Source organism: Pseudonaja textilis, chromosome 9, assembly GCF_049901715.1.
Source record: "Pseudonaja textilis isolate UNSWEBS1 chromosome 9, rPseTex1.2, whole genome shotgun sequence".
Classification (NCBI taxonomy): domain Eukaryota; kingdom Metazoa; phylum Chordata; class Lepidosauria; order Squamata; family Elapidae; genus Pseudonaja; species Pseudonaja textilis.
The window spans coordinates 1,352,463-1,372,693 of record NC_141998.1 but is presented as its reverse complement, the minus strand read 5'-3'; the positions used below and the strand labels follow the sequence as shown (position 1 = coordinate 1,372,693).

The 20,231-nt window shown below is 46.8% G+C and overlaps 2 protein-coding genes across 3 annotated transcripts; both read left to right on the top strand.

The window, feature by feature from the left end:
• Window positions 1–1,208: 1,208 nt before the first annotated feature.
• LOC113445808 (surfactant protein C) lies at window positions 1,209–7,430 on the top strand. The gene is made up of 5 exons (XM_026715160.2): window positions 1,209–1,304; window positions 2,750–2,890; window positions 4,123–4,263; window positions 5,573–5,683; window positions 5,923–7,430. The coding sequence occupies exons 1-5, from the start codon at window positions 1,242–1,244 to the stop codon at window positions 6,055–6,057; spliced, it is 591 nt and encodes a 196-aa protein (XP_026570945.1). The 5' UTR covers window positions 1,209–1,241; the 3' UTR covers window positions 6,058–7,430.
• A 5,032-nt stretch (window positions 7,431–12,462) lies between these two features.
• On the top strand, window positions 12,463–18,898 carry LOC113445798 (surfactant protein C-like). 2 transcript variants are annotated; one of them, XM_087938741.1, is made up of 6 exons: window positions 12,463–12,559; window positions 14,626–15,123; window positions 16,760–16,897; window positions 17,191–17,292; window positions 17,532–17,675; window positions 18,679–18,898. In XM_087938741.1, the coding sequence occupies exons 1-5, from the start codon at window positions 12,497–12,499 to the stop codon at window positions 17,673–17,675; spliced, it is 945 nt and encodes a 314-aa protein (XP_087794867.1). In that variant the 5' UTR covers window positions 12,463–12,496; the 3' UTR covers window positions 18,679–18,898. The 2 variants fall into 2 exon arrangements, with proteins under 2 accessions (XP_087794867.1, XP_087794866.1); XM_087938740.1 differs by having other exon boundaries at window positions 18,567–18,898.
• The last annotated feature ends 1,333 nt before the right edge of the window (window positions 18,899–20,231 follow it).

Here is a 20,231-nt window from a genome sequence, read left to right as displayed (position 1 = left end):
ATCCTGGTTGCTCTTCTGTGCACTTTTTCTAGAGTCTCAACATCTTTTTCTATAGTGGGGTGACCAAAACTGGATGCAGTACTCTAGGTGTGGTCTTACTAAGGCTTTGCAGAGTGGTATTAATACTTGTCTTGAGTTTGGTTGAGTTTCCCTGCCTAAGCCTGAGGAATTCTTGTGCTGGTATGCCCTTAAAACAGCTTCTATATTAATAAATTGTAAACGAGAAGGAGTGACAATAGTAGTAGTTAGATATTCACACTAAAGATTAATTGCAAATATGCCACAAAATGATGAGATAAATAAGATAAATGTATGTTGACGATGTAATCATTTTTAATCGTTTACCCTTTTTTCTTCGATGTTTTTCTTTCCTTTTCCAATCTATGTGTTATGTTATTTGTATATCTTAACTGTAAAATTTAATAAAGTTTATTTTTTTTAAAGAAACAGCTTCTATTCATTTTTCCCTTGATATACGCAGGGGCATTTCCTGGAAAGCTGTGGCTTAAACAATGAAAGAAGAAACTTCCTTTAGACCTTTCCCTTCAGCAGCTGGACTATCTTATTGGCAAGCTCTGAAGAAAAATATCGTTGCACAGCCCCTCTTCCCAGCGACTGAATGCGTGTGATCATAACACAAGGTGGCAATGTCTCTCCAGAACTGTTTTAACTTCAATTCCCAGCGTCCCCAGAGCATTAACTATGATGGTGGGGGTTATATTAGAACAGCAGTTCCTCACCCCTCTCTTCGGCTCCAGATTTCTTTCCGATAACACGACCCCCGTTCTCTCAACGCTATTGCCGTTCTCAAGAAGCTCTGGCTTTCGTGTTTTGGGCAAACATCTCAAGAACTTCTCAAGGAGTGATTTGAAAGCGAATGAGGAGAACTTTGTACTTCCCAGATTGACTGTAGAACAAGTGGAGTTCAAGGCTTAGGAACCATTGTTCCTAAGGACCACTTGTTCCTCGAAGGTCCTTCTGTTTATGGACAAGGGTCTTCAGGAACTCTTGAAGGACACACGTCCAAAGAACGCTTTTTGAGTGTTCTGAGAAGAGTTGGCGAGAAACACTCCCTTAAAAGTAAGACGGGCTGCCAGCCAACGGGAGTTGCAATGTGGGCTGGAGAGCTAACCACCCCCGGAGGAGTTTAGCCTCAGGTGCATAGTATAAGTAGACATTCTCCTGCCTTCAATGGTCCAGAAGAATAAGGAACATTCTCCACTGTAAAGCGAAGGACCAGAATGGAAGGGGATTACAAGATGGATGATAGCAACAAGTTGGCCCTAATGTCCGAATCGCCTCCGGTGAGTTTCACTCCTCTTGGGAAAAAAAGGTTTTGTTCTTCCAACTTTAACTTGGAACAATGTACGGGATGAGAGAGAAAACAGAGGCAGCCCACAGTCGATGATAACCGAGGTGGAGAATTTTAATGACTCAAGTCTTCAGCCAATTAATATGGTGGGGGTGTCAACTAAAAAGATTACTCCTTTTGTCCTTTTAGCTGCCAGAAAAAGGAAGGGGGGTGGTGGGGGGTAAGCAGTGCATTCCTTAAATGCCTCGATAATCACCCTGGCAGCCCAAAGTTGTCTGAGCATAAGAACATTACGGGAGAGCATGATTGATGACTCTTGGCTGTGGATGTGTCCCACTGGTCTCTTCCAACTTGGTTATTCTGTAATTCTGTTATGCTGTCTTCCTTCCTTCCTTCCTTCTTTCCTTCCTTCCTTCCTTCCTTCCTTCCTTCCTTCCTCCCTCCCTCCCTCCCTCCCTCCCTCGCTCCTCCCTTCCTCCCTCCCTCCTGCCTTCCTTCCTTCCTCCCTCCCTCCCACCTTCCTTCCTTCCTCCCATCCTCCTTCCTTCCTTCCTTCCTTCCTTCCTTCCTTCCTTCCTTCCTTCCCTCCCTCCCTCCCTCCCTCCTTCCTTCCTTCCTCCCTTCCTTCCTTCCTCCCTCCCTCCCTCCTTCCCTCCCGCCTTCCTTCCTTCCTTCCTTCCTTCCTTCCTTCCTTCCTTCCTTCCCTCCCTCCTTCCTTCCTTCCTTCCTCCGTCCCTCCCTCCTTCCCTCCCGCCTTCCTTCCTTCCTTCCTTCCTCCCTCCTCCCTCCTTCCCTCCCGCCTTCCTTCCTTCCTTCCTTCCTTCCTTCCTTCCTTCCTTCCTTCCTTCCTTCCTCCCGCCTCCTTCCTTCCTTCCCTTCCTTCCTTCCTCCCTCCCTCCCTCCTTCCCTCCCGCCTTCCTTCCTTCCTTCCTCCCTCCCTCCCGCCTTCCTTCCTTCCTTCCTTCCTTCCTTCCTTCCTTCCTTCCTTCCTTCCTCCCTCCCTCCCTCCTTCCCTCCCGCCTTCCTTCCTTCCTTCCTTCCTCCCTCCCTCCCTCCCTCCCGCCTTCCTTCCTTCCTTCCTTCCTTCCTTCCTTCCTCCCTCCCTCCTCCCTCCCTCCCGCCTTCCTTCCTTCCTTCCTTCCTTCCTTCCTTCCTTCCTTCCTTCCTTCCTTCCTTCCTCCCTCCCTCCCTCCCTCCCCCTCCCTCCCGCCTTCCTTTCTTCCTTCCTTCCTTCCTTCCTTCCTTTCTTCTCAATCACTGGAGGTTTTCAGGAAGAGACCGGGCAGCCCCTTGTCTGAAATAGTCTTAGGGCCTCCTGCTTGATCAAGAGGCTGGACTAGCAGACCTCCAAGGTCCCTCCCAGCTTCTCTTCTGATTCTGAGGTGAAACCCAGCCCCGTTGAGTGAGGAAGGCTCATGGCTGTTTTTGGTCCTGCAGGATTACACCGAGTCGCCCAAGCCTCCCGACCTTCCTTGGGGGAAACTCTTCATCATGGCGATGGCGGTCGTGGGGATGGCATTGCTGGCCCTGACTTTCCTGCTGGCCGGGCTTCACATAACGGAGAAACATGCAGAGGCGGTAAGGCCGGCTTGTTGGGGGCTCTTGGGGTGAAACCCTGATTTCCAGAGAAGTTCATAATCATTCATCGTCACTAAAGCCACCCCAAAGAACCAGGACGATGGCCGTGATTGTGCGGTTGACACCCTACCCCTTGTTTACGTGAAGATGTCCTAAAAGCAGAGGTGGGATTCAGCTGGTTCTGACTAGTTTCTGGAGAACCAGTAGTGGAAATTTTGAGTAGTTCGGAGAACCAACCAATCCCACCTCTGACTGGCCCCGCCAACCCCATCTCTTCTCCGCCTCCCGTTGAGTCCCAGCTGATCAGCTGGGTCTTCTTTGGTTGCCTTGCACAGGAGAACAGAGCTGGAAAGCAGGTTAGCCATGCCCACCAAGCCACGCACACAGAACTAGTAGTATACAAAAATTGAATCCCACCGCTGCCTAAAAGGTAAATGTAAAAGTTCCCCTCGCACATCCGTGCCAGTCATTCATGGCTCTAGGGGGCGCTGCTCATCTCCGTTGCAAAGCCGAAGAGCCACCGCTGTGCGAAGACGTCTCCGTGGTCACGTGGCCGGCAGGACTCAACGCTGAAAGCGCACAGAACGCTGTTACCTTCTTCCCACCAAAGTGCTCCCTATTTTTCTACTTGCATTTTTTTTTTTATGTGCTTTCGAACTGTTCGGTTGGAGGAAGCCGGGACAACAAATTGAACACGGACCGGTCTCTCATCCCCTAAAAATTGTCCCCCAGCATAACTTGCCCAACAGTCAGGAATGAAGGGGATTGGCAATTAAAACATCTGGAGAACATCCCATGTTCCACCTGGAGGAAAAACGTATTTAGTATTCAGCAGCCAGCCATTAAAAAGCAATTCATGCTCCTTTGGGTCTCAGAAGTACCACTGGGAAATAACCTTATTTTAACCAATAAAGAGCCTGTAAACTTTTAGTGTTGCCAATGGCTGGGTTCCCATCACGGGTGAAAACCAGACTCAAATGGGCCTGGCCAGCTTGTGTTTTGTTTATGCTGTGGGGAGCCAGCCATGGTCTGAGTAGGTAACGCAAGCCAGGCCGTTGTGTGAATCCATCTCTCGAGTTATTTATGCGGCATTGTTGGCTCAACAGGTGGTTTTCTTAAACCAGGATGAAGTTTCGATGTGATGCATGACACCCAGTCTTCTCTTCATCCTTTCTGGAAGTCCTGATGCCCATTTTTCTTCCCTTTTGCTTTGGCTTCTTGGCGATTCCTAGGTCCTGCAAATGACCATTCAAGGCCTGGACGGCAAAGGGTCCTCCCAGCACCTGACCATGAGCCAGAAGGAGAAACTGGCCATATTTCCCATCCACATGAAGCTCAACTCTTCGGCCACGGTGGTTTATGACCACAGCAATGTAAGAGTTGTCCCGTCTTCTGCCTTCACCTGCCTTGGTCAAAGGTTTGCTTGTGTGCCTGACTGGCACCTGTTCGGAATTGAAGTATTCTCCCCCGCCTTTCGAAGTAAACTTCTAGTTCTTGTTGTGACACAATGGAATCTTCTTTATGGGTCCACTGGAAAGCTCCAACCCAAAGATACGTCCCAGGTTTTTTGGGGGGGAGGGTCTTCCTTATTGCAATTCAGTTAGAGAGGAGAATGGATGAATAATCAATGTCTTTTAATAACCCCATAATCCCTTGGGGAGGTGGGGTGGAGTTTGGGCAATTGAATGGAGCTAGCAGAGTATTTAGTGGCCGGATGCCTATGTTCTATTCTATGTTCTCTTCCATTCCATTCTGTTCTATTCTATTCATTTCTTTTCTTTTCTATAGTCTATTCTATATTTGGTTTGTTCCATTCCATTCTATTCTATTAATTTCTTTTCGTTTCTATAGTCTATTCTATTCCCAGGAACTGCCTAGAGGGGTGATAAAGGGTCTTTATCTGGGGAAAGTTGTCTCAGGAAGGGAGGCTGTGAGTGAGCTCTGTGGTCGGATACAGGGGTGGGATTCTAGCTCGGACCGGTTCTATAGAACCAGTTGTTACAATTCTGTGTAGCTCAGAGAACCGGCAAATCGTGGCACTGGCTGGCCCCTCCCTGCCCCTCCCCGCCTACTCACTCTTTACCTGGCATGCGCGCCATCCAACTTGCCTGCGTTGTGCATTTGCCTAATTTTTGGTAAGTTGCTATTTTTCCTTCCCCCCCCCCACCCAACCATCAGCTGTTCCAACTATCAGCTGTGCTGGGAGATTTAGATTATCTAAAAAGCAGGGAATCGTTGGATTTCTTGCTTTCTAGCTAATCTAAAAGCAGAGCTGAACCTTCCTTAGGGCTGAAGCTTCTATTTTTCAGTCTAGACTCAGGTAGCAGATTGCAGATAGGTAGATCTCTGAGTGAATCTGTGATTCTGCGAGCAACTCAATCTGCCTGCCTGCTTTGCCTGATTTGGGGTCAAAGTTGCTCTTTTTTTAATATAGAAAATCCAATATTTACATAAATATTTACAATATTTACATACAAGCCACACCCTGCCAGTCACGTGACCACCAAGCCACATCCAGTCAGTCATATGGCCACCAAGCCACACCTCCAAATTAGGCCATGACCACAGAACCGGTTGTTAAGAAATTTGAATCCCAGCCCTGGTCAGACACCCAAATACTTGACACTTGTGAAGGTGGCTTCTGCCATCGCAAGCTCATCTCCACACTCTGCCTTTGAACAGCTGGTGATCGGCTACAGATCGTGGCCAGGAAAGTCCTGCTATGTCACCAGAATGAACCCGAAGGACATCCAAAGCCTGGATGCCCTCGCTGAGATCTTCCAGCATGTCCAGGTGAGTAAAAAACGGGGTGGGTGGGGGGAAAGTGAGGGCGTTCATGGTGGGAGGGTGAGAGAGCCATTCAGGGCTTAGGAACAATCGCTAAGTGCATGGTTATAATTTGAGTTGCAGGTCCCAAAATAAGGCCATGGGAGACCCTTTCTCCTGCCCACCAGGAGGGAGAAGCTGCTTGCTCTTGAGTTTCTTTCCTGGTAGAGCAATTCTTCCTTCCCTCCACCCCTTTCCTCTTGCAGGAGCCCCCTCCCCTGCTGCCCCATGAACAGGGAGAGAAGCCAGTGGAAAACCTCTCGGCAGTGCCAGCTCAGCGTTCAACCTTGGGAGTCGCCATCAACCTTCTCTGCGGCAGCCTCCCCGTCTACTGGGCTTAACGGAGTCAGGATGAGAGGCAGAGCGGCGGGCAGGGAAACGATGGACTGCCTAGTGTCTATGGAGAGTCTCCATCCTCCAGTCGCGTTGTCCCAAAAGTGCTTCTGTCAGCGTTCCAGCAAACCTCCACTCCAACCAATAACTCCGAAACAGACACCCTCTCAAAAGTTCTGTTTTGTTTGGATAATAAACTGGCACAAACTGGGGAATCCCGAATCTGAAAGTTCCAGGCTTCCTTGTGATAATCCGTCCCTTGCACCCATCATTGCATCCCATGCCCCAATCATCACCCCCGTCCCTACTTGAGACATTCTCTCACCCAGGTGCAGAGATAACATGACCTTGAATTGGAAAAAGAATGTTGTTATGTCTAACTGCATACACTCCAAAAACATTCCCCGCTCCCACTTTCCCAGGCTCAAGAATATGGCAGTGTGGAAGGGTCTGGGGCTAAGATGGCTTCTAAAGCTGACAGCTTCTTCCACAGGCGAGTGAACTTTCTAGTTTTTCTTTGAAGACGTTTTGCTTCTTATCCAAGAAGCTTCTTCCAGTCTGGCTGGATGGTGGGGAATGGAAGGAGGGGAGGGGTGGGATACAACATTACCTATCTCCAGTCTATAACACAGTCCTTTCAGCAGTTCCAAGAAGGCCCCACATCCCTTTGCACCACTCGGGCGATCCTGAGGACACAGATGAACCTCCAAGTGGCCTCAATGACCCTTTAAAAGGATGCAAATGACCAGCTGTTGCAAGGAATATAAATCCTTCCATTCCCCACCATCCTGTCAGAGCTGAAGAAGCTTCTTGGATGAGAAGCGAAACATCTCCAAAGAAAAACCAGAAAGTCTAGTTGCCTCTTGGGGGAAAAAGCACCTTTGGGATGAACCACCACAAGCAAAATGGCTGCCCGTCACCTCTCGATCATCCAGACTCTGCTTTTTCAACCGGCAACTGGGCCTTCTCGGTTTTGCTCTTTGGAAAAGTTTCACTTCTCATCCAAGGAGCTTCTTCAGTTCCTCAGGATGAAGGACCCATCCCTTCTTGACCTGAACTGCCAGAAGCAACAGAAGGAAAAGGCAGCCTGGCCTTATTCCTCATGCTAACAAACAATGGCTTGTCTATCAAGGCTTGTTCTGACGATATAATTCCCTCTGTGGTTTGCAATTTAGACCCCTGACCTTTGGGATTAAAAAGAGTTAAAAAGGGGGAAATCAAAACGGCAATTTGGAAATAATAATTTGATGTTTTCTTACTTTTTTCACTTTTTTTTCTTATTTGCTATCTTCTTTCATATTCCTTTGGTTTTTCTGTACTTTTGTTGTATCGGAAAAATAACAATAAAATCTTTTTTTTTTAAAAAAAGGTAATAATCTCACCTTGTCTGGGACCTTCTTTGATGTCAGACTATAAACCAGGGAGATGAATGGTTAGAATATATCTTAGCCAGCACTTGGCTCAAGTCTCCGCACACTTTTTGTGCAGACTATGAAGTCCTGGGTGTTGTGTTTTGTTTAGGCGGTTACGCCTCCCTGAGTCTCAATAAATCTCAATAAACCAGGTTGTTGAAAGCAAATCAGGGATGCCAGCTTGTCAAAAAAAGCTGCAGAGGCTCTGGAAGATGGTTTACTACAGGTTTCCTAAAAGACAGAGAGCAGAAAGCCCCAACCAAACACTTGTGTTGCACAAAGAACACACCTCCGGCATTGGAAAACATCCCTTGCAAGACAACAGCTGACGAGAATGGCACTCCTTTTCCTAAAATATTGAAAAGCAGAGCACACTGAAGGAGATGAGCAAATGACCATTCACAGGCCAGCTTTTTTTAAAATAAACTTTATTAAAGTTTTACAGTTTTACAAACACATCATATTTACACTTTTTGCAATACATTGTGACAGGACTTAATGGCCACTTAATGCTCATAACAGGACATGTAGGTATCTATTTATTTAGCCACCAAATCTCTGATGTACAGTTACTACATAAGGGAAATTTAATCCCAGCAACCTAGCATTTGGGGATGCTGCTCAGGTGCCAACTAAAATCGTATGGGTCTGCTACTAATGATATGTGGGAATGACCCAGGGGTGGGATTCCATTTTTTTAACAACCGGTTCTGTGGGCATGGCTTAGTTGGTGGGCGTGGCTTGGTGGTCATGTGACTGGGTGGACATGGCTTGGTGGTCATGTTATTGGCTGGGCGTGGCCAACTCAGTATCACTCACACCGAGGCATGCATCTCCTTGCTCGGCCTTTGAAGACTGTGGGGATGCTGCAACAGTCGTAAGTGGGAAAAATGGTCATAAGTCACTTTTTTCAGTGCCATTGTAACTTTGAATGGTCACTCCACACAAGCAAAGTACCAACAAAGGAGGGGGAAAATAACTCCAGAGAAGTTCCTGAGACAGGAAGTCTAGTCCTGCCAAGAATGTAATCAGGGTTAACAGAGAGGCAGTTTCTGTAAGCAACCCCAGAATGTTTCCTTCCTGCCTTCCTTACAGGATTAGCCCAGTAATTTCTTCTAACAACCGGTTCTCCGAACTGCTTAGAATGTTAACAACCGGTTCTAGCGGATAGGTGCAAACTGGTAGAATCCCACCCCTGGGGCAGACCTTGGGAGAAAGGAGGAAGTGCCACAGATTGGGTAAGGATTAGATAAGAGGGGGCTGAGCCCACAAGGGGAATAGGGGTGTGGTAAACATCTCAGAAGAGACCCTCCCTAGTTTCTTGGACTTTATATACTTTCAGACTAACAAGACTCAGTTACTCTAACCTTGCAATACAGCTAGTATTGGGGAAAATAATATATAGGAAAAATAATAATAAAATAATATAATAATAATAATGTATCGGAAAAATAATAATAAAATCTTTTTTTTTAAAAAAGGGTAATAATCTCACCGTGTCTGTAATAATCTCACCTTCTCTATTCTATTCTATTCTATTCTATTCTATTCTATTCTATTCTACTCTACATTCTATTCTATTCTATTCTATTCTATTCTGTACTCTACTCTATTCTATTCTATTCTATTTTTATTCTATTCTACATTCTATTCTATTCTATTCTATTCTACATTCTATTCTATTCTATTCTATTCTATTCTATTTTTATTCTATTCTATTCTACTCTATTCTATTCTATTCTAAAAGGAATGTGAGTCAAGAGGAGAAGGGAGATAAATAAGGGAGAACGGAACTGTCCTTCACTGGGATCTTGGATTCTTGTCAACACAGCAGGCCCTGCCTTCTGGTTATGTAGTCCAATGCTCCAGGAGCAGGTTGGAAGGTGCGTCAAACCCAAGACCTCACCGCAGCTGCTTCCTCCTGTCCATCCTATTTTGAACACCAGCTTCATCAGTCAGGAAGACAACTTTTAAGCCCCGCTCCCCACCAACTCCTGTGACACTTCTTCAGCCTCAATCACAATAACACACAAGCAAACAACCAATAGAAACTCGAGGTAAACTCCTCCAAACTCGATGGCAGAAAACACAACTTCAGCCACAGAGTGGTCAACGCCTGGAACGCCTTACCCAACTCCGTGGTTACAGCCTCAACTCCTCATAGCTTCCACCTCAAACTGTCTACTGTGGACCTAAGAGGTCTTCAGAGGGGCCATGCATAAGCGCACCAGCATACCTACCGTCCCTGTCTTACTGTCCCCGTTTACCTGCATTTACTCCCTTCGTTCTTGTTTATGTTTATACTTACACTTGTTATCTTGTACATGTTTGACAAACAAACAAACAAATAAATAAAATGTTAAATAGGGGGCCCTTCTCAAGGTAACCTTCCTTGGCCAGAATGAAGAATAGTCATAGCACAGCTGGAGTTGGGGTGTCATCCTGCAAAAAAACTCAACATGATAGCTACTACTGTGTGATCAATATACTACATACATAAGAAGGGCAATGCTTCAATTGTTCCGTGGTGAGTGCCACCATGACCCCCCCAAAATCCTTCCCTACTTACTCCTTCAAGAAGTAGGAACATTCAGCCTAAGGACGTTCTGGGTTCTTTCTGAACATATTTATGACTCCATCTCTTTTCTGGCACACGCTTGGCACAATGAGCAAAGCGATTGACCAACTTCCATTTGTCTTCTTTGTAAAGCCATTAGGCAGGACAAGGGAGCTTTGCCCAGCTTTTATTTCATAACAATCTTCTCTTGGAAAAGGGTCTCCTTGAAGACTAATTCAACTCAAGTTTTTTACGAGTCATCCAAAGCAAAGAAAAGATTTCTGGCCAGAAAATTATGAACCAATAGTCAACTCCTCACAATGCATCGAGTATTCAGCGTTGGGGAAGGAAGTACTTCAACTCAAACCCTCGTGATTGAAGTGTAGGGTGGAAAGGACACTTTCAGCTCCTGGCTCTCCACGGCAAGACCAGGCCCATCTTGGGCAACTTCAAGGAGAGTTTTAAGGACACCGAGAGAAGGTTTGAAGGAGAAAAGGACTCCAAATAGTTGAGTTATCAAAAACATGTTGCAAGGCAAAAAAAATTTTAAAAAAACACACACAAGGTGGAACTTTGGTGACAGCAAAAAGACCACTTGGGGATTTTTACATTTGACTGAGGCTGCTGAATTATTCAAGATGTATGCGAGAATTCAGTATCGGGGAACGCTGGGGTTGTTGGTGTTAAAATGCCAAGATGGTAGCCTTCCAGGGAAAATCCTGGAAAAGGTGTATCAAGCGGAGGATTTGTGAGCACCTAGAAACAAACAAGGGGATTACTAGAAGCCAGGCTGGGTTTGTTAAAAACAGATCATGCCAGGCAAACTTTATTGCCTTTTTTGGACAAAGGAACTAAATTAGCGGATCAGAAAAATACCATGGACCTAATATACTTATACATAGTATACTAGTATAGGGCATAGTATATAGGCTCTAGAAAAAGTGCAGAGAACAATAAACATGGTTACTGGAGGCTGACATGGGTATGTCTAGTCTTTTTTTAAAAAGAGAAGGGCTAACGGTGTCATGATAGCAGTCTTCCGGTATCTGAAGAGCTGTCACAGAGAAGAGGGAGTCAACTTATGCTCCAAAGCAGGACAAAAAGTGACAGATGGAATCAACCTAGAAGTTTAGGAGAAAAGAAGTGAGAACAATCGACGAGTGGAATTGCTTGCCTCCAAAACTTCTGGGTGCAGGGGGTTGGACTAGAGCAGTGGTCACCAACCAGTGGGCCGAGGACCACTGGGGGTCCATGATAAAATGTTGGTGGTTCGCAGAGAAATGTGTCCCCCCCAAAGCAATTAATCCAGGCTGCGCGGGAACACAAGGCTGAGGCGCCCACATGGCCTGCGGGAACACAAGGCTTGCGTCGCTTGCACTGCGAACAACACGAGGTAGTGAGGGGAGGGTGGAAAGGGTGGAAAGGGGGAACTTGCCCCATTCACCCCACGTGCCTGGCCTGGCCACCGGGCTGCTTCTTTCTTCTTCTGCTTTTGGCTGCACGCAAGGAAAGCAGCCAAAGTCTTTCTTTCTCTCCCCCAAACTCCGCCAGAAATCAGTCTTTGGGACCCTGCAAGGCCTCCTGCTCCAAGAGGCTGCACCGGCAAAGACTCATTTCTGGCGGAGTTTGGGGGAGAGAAAGAAAGACTTCTGCAGCTTCTGCTGCTTTCCTTGCATCAAGCCAAAAGTCTCTCCCTTTCTCTCTCTCTTTCCCTCTGAGAACGGAGCTGGAGACAATATCCTGCGATCCCAAATAAAGAACGATCAATCGGTAGGAAAACGGGGTGGGGATTTTCCTGCAGACTTTTTTGGGGGGATTTTCCCAGGGTCTCTGGTCCGTGGGATTTAAAATGATGAGTTTCCCTGAGGTCCCAAAAGTTGGCAGCCCCTGGACTAGATGACCTCCAAGCACCCTTCCAACCCTATTAATTCTGCTATCCGCTTGCTTCAAACCTGCCCACCATGCAGACCCCACTATAACCCATCCCCCAAATAATATTGTCTGCCCCAAAACCAAGCGAGCTGAGGAGATGGGAGAGAGAGGCCATTCCTTACCACGAGGGTGTACACTTACCCTAAGGATGGGGCCACCCCTCACAAGGCTCTCATTTGGTTCCCAAGGCCTGATGTTTGCCACTTTTCGGGCTACCCAAGGGCCATCCAGCTGGGGACAAGTGTCCACTCAACTCCATGAAGAGTCTTTTGAAAGACGCCATGTGTGTTTCACAAGAAGTTGGCCCTGTCTCAGAGACTTGGCTGAGAAGGACGGAACAGCGGAGAATCCGGGTCTCAAGTCCAACCAATGAAGAGAAGGTCTGTCTCGTAGCCAGAGAAATGGAGTGGGGGGGGAGAACCACTCCCCTCTCTTTTAGAGTAGTATTCCTGTGTGTGTGTGTGTGTGTATATATATAAAACTTCAACTCTTCCCACTTCAGTAACTGGCGAGGGGGAGACCTCATGTTGAGGCGAGAGCCCAGGGATGGAGATGGCGGAGAAGATAGAAATTGTCACCAAGGAGGCCTTACTCAAAGCACCATCAGCTGTGAGTCCCTTTGCTACATATCTACGCTTCCTTCCCCTTTGGGCTTTCTTTTTTTTCCAAATCGCAGAGGCTTAGATTTAAATTTAAATAAGTGCCTGGATTATCTGAACCCCTGGGATCTAAAACAGGTTTTGTTGGCATGAAGAGAGACGCCACTCTCTACTTTTGAAAAGCCCCATTAAAAACTTGCCTGTCTCCAGATGCTGGAAATATTATTCAGGATTTCTTGATGAGGGCTCACTGCTACGATTCCGACGCCCGAGGTTAGAATTAACCCCGAATTCTTTGAGTTACACCTTGGAAATAGATACCGGAGCTTTAGAAATCTTCAGACCAAGCAAATATGGGGATGAGCTGCAGTGGTTTTTAGAATGGAATGGAATGGAATATAGAGTAGAGTAGAGTAGAGTAGAGTAGAGTAGAGTAGAGTAGAGTAGAGTAGAGTAGAATAGAATAGAATAGAATAGAATAGAATAGAATAGAATAGAATAGAATAGAATGGAATGGAATGGAATGGAATAGAATAGAATAGAAATAGAGTGGAGTGGAGTGGAGAGGAATGGAATAGAATAGAATAGAATAGAATAGAATAGAATAGAATAGAATAGAATGGAATGGAATGGAATGGAATGGAATGGAATGGAATGGAATGGAATGGAATGGAATGGAATGGAATGGAATGGAATGGAATGGAATAGAATAGAATAGAATAGAATTCTTTTATTGGCCCAGTGTGATTGGACACACAAGGAATTTGCCTTGGTGTAAATACTCTCAGTGGACCTAAAAGAAAAGATAAAAGGTTGTGAAGGATGTTGCCTCTTTTATCTCAGTTTCAAGTAGGTGCTTTAGAGAGGCGGCATTTCCCCGTCTGTTACCTGCTTTTCCAACTTGCTGAGTGAGCCCTCGGTACCGCCAAGCAGGGGTCTCCAACCTTGGCCACTGTAAGGCTCACAAAATATTCTATGGTCTTTTAGAGTTGCCAATAGAAAGGGAGGGGGGGAAAGGGGTTTGGAAGAGCAGTGTGGCAGCTTGGAAATCGAAAGTACATTCCATAAATAGTTTTTCAAAGATATAACTAGGTGACTGAAGTTTCTGCTGAGCACAAGTCTAACTGGAGAGCATGACTGATGACTCTGGGCTGTGGAGGTGTCCCATTGGAGAATATGAATTAGGATACCCCCAAGGGGGTGGGAGGGAAACCAGGGTCAAGGGTGACCATGATTGATGTGTTTTGGAAGTTTGGCTCGAGACTTATGATTTTATTGGGGCAACTGCCAGAATCCTGACTTTGCTGGCTAAGGAACTCTGGGAATTGAAGTCCACAAGTCTTAAAATGGCCAAGGTAGGAGACCCCTGGTCCACAGCTGTCTCAGGACATTCCTGAGGGCAGCGTGTTCCTGTTTAAGGACCACCCAGAAGCAGAGCCACAGAAATCGTCTTCCCCTGCAGGCCTCCCAGGGTCTCCTGGGCACCCGCTCTGGGTCTCAACAATGGAGCAGCGTCCACTGAGAGGTTCTCAGCACTGGCCCTCTCGGGTGGTTTGGATGGTCTCCATGCTGACCCTATTGAAATGAGCTCTTAATGCCAAGACTTGGGCTAGAGTTTGGCGGGGGGGACCCACAGTGAAACACCTGGTTTGATATTTCCGTGTTTTTTTCAATCTTTTCCCTCCCATGGATCTCCCATAATATCTGTCTCTCTGTCTCTTCCTTCCTTCCTTCCCTCCCTCCGTTCCTTTCCTTTCCTTTCCTTCCTTCCTTCCTTCCTTCCTTCCTTCCTTCCTTCCTTCCTTCCTTCCTTCCTTCCTTCCTTCCTTCCTTCCCTCCCTCCCTTCCTTTCCTTTTCTTCCTTCCTTCCCTCCTTCCCTCCCTCCCTCCCTCTTTTCCTTTCCTTTCCTTTTCTCTCTCCTTTCCCTTCCCTTCCCTTCCTTTCCCTTCCCTTCCTTCCTTCCTTCCTTCCTTCCTTCCTTCCTTCCTTCCTTCCTTCCTTCCTTCCTTCCTTCCTTCCTTCCTTCCTTCCTTCCTTCTCTGTCTCTCTCTCTCCTCTTTTATCTATCTCCATAGGCCTACCATGCCCTGGATCCAGAGTTGGGGGGCTGCTGTGATCTCTGCCCTTGCTGTGGCTTCTGTCCGGGCTGCGGCTCCTGTCCAGGATGCGGCTCCTGTCCAGGATGCGGCTCCTGTCCAGGATGCGGCTCCTGCCCAGGTTGCGGCTCCTGTCCAGGATGCGGCTCCTGTCCGGGATGCGGCTCCTGCCCGGGATGTGGCTCCTGTCCAGGTTGCTGCTGCCCCTGCTGTGGTTGTGACTCCTGCCCCAGCTGTGACTCCTGCCCCAACTGCTGCTGCTGCTGCCCCGATGGCTGCTGCCCCCCGAACTGCGACTGCTGCTGCCAGCTGTGCTGCTGCCTCCCACGCCTGCTGTGCCAGCTGCCCAAAATGATCGGCTGCCCCGTAAACATCAAGAGGTTCCTGATCGTCCTGGTGATTGTAGGTCTTGTGGTGCTGGTTGTCGTGGGGGCTCTGCTGATGGGGCTCTACATCACCCAGGCGCATACAGAGGCTGTAAGTAGGGGAGCGCTGGACCCCAGGGGACCTGGGCTGGGGAGGGGCTTTCCTTCCCTGGGGCTGGGCTAGCTGTGTTCTGGGGCTGCCTTGCACCAGCTCAAGAGAGCGGGTGGCTACATTTTCAGGGATCTTGTGAGCTGTTTAAAAGCAAAGCTGATCGAGGTACCTTCTTCCATATGTGGTGGCAATGCCCGGAAGGCCAAAAATATTGGACCAAAATACGGAGTTGGTTACAAGAAATAATGGAAGACCAGACAGAGTTCAAACCTGAACTGTTCCTTTTAGGAATAATAAAGGGGAAATATAGTAAATAAAGATTAAATACGTGATACTACACATAACGACAGCAGCGAGGATTGCATTCGCACAATGTTGGAAGCGAGATAGAATGCCCCCGGAGGGATTAGTAATTCAAAAGATTTTAGATTGTGCTGAAATGGATGAACTCACACTAGAGCTAAATTATAAGGAAAGGTCAAAGTATTATGCGGTTTGGGACAATTGGTACAAATGGCTGAATAGTAGAAATAAGAATAATAGAGACAAGAAAATCATAGATAAATGTATATGAATGTATGGAGATTTGTATGTGTAATAATGATGTCACAGTATCGTTAAAGATGAGAATAAGGTTTGTAAAACATGAAAAAACACAATAAAAATGAATAAAAATAAAAGCAAAGCTGTGCCAAATCCAACTCTCTACAGCAAGCGGTGCAGAGACAACAGCACAGCTGGTTCTTCAGCATTTACCAACACACCCTTAGATTCTCCCATTATCACAGTTCAGGTACATGTACAAATTGCTCTCCATCTGGTTTGTTCCTTAAAAAAAACCCTGAAATAATATCACAACCACAACAATTAACAATAGCAGCCCCCTCTAACTTTCCAATCTTCCCAGACAATAAGCTACCCATTAGAAACATTGCCTGTTGTGGCCTGTCGGCCGCCGGCCCCTCCAACGTCCAAATCAGAGGAGGAGGAGGAGGTGGTGTGGGAGTCAGGGTCAGCATCAGAGCAACCTGAGAGCTCCAAGGGGAAAGAGGGAATGGAGCTGGCAGAGAGAGAGAGAGAGAGAGAGAGAGAGAGAGAGAGAGAGAGAAAGAGATGAAGCCTGAGCTGTCCATCAGCCCTCAGATGGAGAGTCAACAGGTCTGGAGGTGGCTGATGAGGAAGAGGAGGAACAGCTGGGTCCAGTGCCTGACACACAGATGTGCAGAAGGCAGAGGAGAGGAGAGCAGTGGAAATCTATGGGCCGGTCCTTGGGACGGAAGAGCCACTGCTGCTAACAAAGCTCCCCCTAGCTCTGGGGATAAAAGGCAGGGGGCAGAGTTGAATAGATGTGGCAGACAACTATTCATCTGCCTTCTGGATGAACTTGCTAACTTTCTGAAAGAGAGAAAAATTTTGCCAGGGCTGCCAGCTCTCCTAATAAGGGAATCGTTGATTTAACTACCGAGGGTTTGTCGTGTTCAGGGAGCTGGGTCAAAACACCGCCAAGAGGAAATCAGGCACCACCAGGGTTGGCTCCTCTCTCCTGTCAGGTCTCGAATCACCTCCCACCTGATTTAACGCTCTAGTAATTGTTGGTGCAAGCAAGCCGAAAGGTATCTCTTTCTACTCCGCGCAGCTTCTGCACATGACCGTTGGCGAGTTGGATGGAAGAGAATCCCAGCTGAAGTTCTCCATGGATAAGGAAGAAGTAGCCACTTACTATGTAGATGACGGGATCCACAACCCAGCCACAATCATTTATGATTTTGCCAAGGTGAGTGGCAGCTGGGGAAGAAAGACAGAAACCCAGGTATTACCTGGATGGAGGAACAGTCAACCCAACGGAGGAATGTTAGGACCTTTTAATAGCAAACCCACTGCAGCTCTCACAAAGACCAGCACTGCAGTATTAGATGCTAAAAAGATGCACATAAACCATGTTTTACCAAGGGCAACGTAACGTTCGGGCAAATTTGATGGTGAACGTTTACAATCAGCGTATGTGCTACGGAAATGTACTGCAAGGACTAAACTGAGAGTAAATGAATCTCAATGCCTTGTTCACAGCTGCTGATTGGCTACAAGCCTGAACATCAAGAAGCCTGTTACCTTGCCAGGATGGATAAGGAAAACATCCAAGGACTAGACACCCTCCTCAAGGAATTCCAGGTAAGGATGGAACCTTGACAGGTAAAGATGGGACCCACAGGTGAAGCAAAGGCTCCGCGATAACACAGCAACCATCAGCAGTAATGGAGAGGAACTCAGTTAGTTTGCAGTGTGGAAAAAGGTAATGATTGTCCCACAGAATCCTGACCAGGGAGCTGTGGGAGGGTCCTACCTGCTTAGCTTTTCTCCTTTTCAACAAAAGGAAAGGGTGGGTCCAGCTATGTTGTCATCTCTTGTAGGCCAAGTTGTCGGTCGCGCATCTCATGCCAAAGGGGAAAGAGAAAGAGCAAGAAGAAGAATTCCTCACATCCCAGGTGGATCGTTCGAACCTGGGAACCACCATTAACATCCTGTGCAAACACATCCCCATCTTCTACACTTAGGTGAGTAGCAGACAAGGGCGTTGGACCCAGGTATAATTAAAATCTCAGAAGATCCAAGGTCGACCAGGAACACTTGTCTGTAGCTACAGGCTTACACACACACACACAAGTACTTATCCTGCTGCTTTTCAGGTATGCTGGACAGGAATTCCCGTAGTTCAGAGCAGTGATGGGATTCCAATAATTTAACAACCGGTTCTCCGCTCTAATGATTTCTTCGACAACCAGCTCACCAAACTCCTCAGAAGGTTAACAACCGGTTCTTGTGAACCGGTACGAACCGGCTGAATCCCACCACTGGTTCAGAGGCACTCAAATTATATCGCTACTTGCTGAACTTTATCCAACACATCTAGCAGATGCCAGCCCTAATTCCTGGGTCCACAATGGAGTTAGAATAGAATACAGAGTTGGAAGGGACCTTAGAGGTCTTCTAGTCCAACCCCCTGCCTAAGCAGGAAGCCCTACATCACTTCAGACAAATGGCTATCCAACATCTTCTTAAAAGCTTCTCAGTGTTGGAGCATCCACAACTTCTGGAGGCAAGTTTTTCCACTGATTAATTGTTCTAATTGTAAGGAAGTTTCTCCTTAGTTCTAGGTCGCTTCCCTCCTTGATTAGTTTCCACCCGTTGCTTCTTCTCCTGCCTTCTGGTGCTTTGGAGGATAGCTTGACTCCCTCTTCTTTGGGGCAGGCCCTCAAATATCGGAAGACTGCTATCATGTCTCCCCTAGTCCTTCTTTTCATTAGACTAGACAGCTGGCTGAGGAATTCTGGGAGTTGAAGTCCAGAAGTCTTAAAGTTACCAAGTTTGGGGACCCCCGGTCTAGATGATTCCTGGCTACCACCTATGGTAATGTTTTCTTCCTTTTCCTCCTCTTCTCCTTCCAGGTAGAAACCTGGATTGATGGTCATCCATGGTGAGCGTGGCAGGAGGAAGCTAGTGGACATCACAGCGTCAGCCTACAAATGAAGCCTACAAATGTTGAAATTCTTTCCTCAGAAACTATACTGCGGTGACGCCTGCTCTCCCTACTTTTATTACGACTCTGTTCCCGACCCCCTTGGAGATAATGGGTGACAAAACCTAACAGATTATATGTAGCTTGTGCCTCTGACTTGGAATACTAAATAATTACTAATCAAAATATGTAACGCCTTATGCAACTTAGTACAAAATTCTAATAAAACAATTTGACACAAAATGAGTCTCTGTATTTCTAAACACACACACACACAAACACATGAGTCGTGGCGGCGCAGTGGTTAGAATGCAGCACTGCAGGCTTCTTCTGCTGACTGCCGGCTGACTGCAATTTGACAGTTCGATTCCCACCAGGCTCAAGGTTGATTCCGTCTTCCATCCTTCCCAGGCCAGTAAAATGTGGTCTCAGGTTGTTTGGGAGCAAGAGGCTGACTCTGTAAACTGCTTAGAGAGGGCAGCAAAGCACTGTGAAGCGATATATAAGTCTAAGTGCTATTGCTAATGCTACACACACACACACACACTTTAAATAAGTAAATAAAGTTTAATAACAGTCTCCCTCAAGCTTTCCTTACTCCACCAAAAGTGTGGCATTGAAATGAGGACAATCTTATGGAAGTATGGAAGTCAAAAGGTAATATCGGTTCAGATCTGTGGTTAGCTCAAAGTGTCTTCTAATCCCCATTTGTGGTTAACCATGTTACCCAAGTCCAAAATGGCCGAAAACTAGGACTTTATCTTATGGATATATATGCGGTTCTGGAACCACCTAAGGAACTTTTGGTTAAGGAAACAGATAATTCCTCTGAACTCACTGTGAAAATCGTTTCCACAATAGTCCATAGTTGGCTACAAAAACATCAACCTGTCCTTGAATGTGCATTTGTGGGCTTCTACCTCGTTCTGCCTTTAGAGGGCAGCCTTGTACAGATCATTTGCCCGCGAACTCTCTTGGATTTCTGTACTCCCCACAAAAGTTGAAACTCTTACAACACAGATACTATATAGTAGTTTGTCAATGTACTCCTTGCATTCAGAACATGCTTTTTACATAAGGATTGCTTTAAATTCACTGTTGTGAATTTAACACACTGTTGTGTGTGTGTCCATTGAGGGATTTTGTCCTCCACCTCTAGGAATAAAAGCTTAGATAACATGCGCCAATTAAAGGCTGAATTTGGATTGGCCATGGCAGTGGTGAGATTCAAATTATTTTACTACCAGTTCTGTGGCCATGGCTTGGTGGACGTGGTGTGGCTTTTTTGGTGTAGCTTTGTGGGCGTTGCAGGGGAAGGTTACTGCAAAATCCCGTTCCCTCCACACTGCACACACCTGCTTTCCAGCTCCGTTCTCCTGTGCAGGGCAACCAAAGAAGACCCAGCTGATCAGCTGGGACTCAGTGAGAGGTAGAGAAGAGGTTGAGGTTAGCGGGGCCAGTCAGAGGTGGGATTGGCCGGTTCTCCCAACTACTCAACATTTCCGCTACCGGTTCTCCAGAACTGGTCAGAACCTGCTGAATACCACTCCTGGGCCAGGGAAGAGGACCGTTTATATATACAGGAAACATGTTT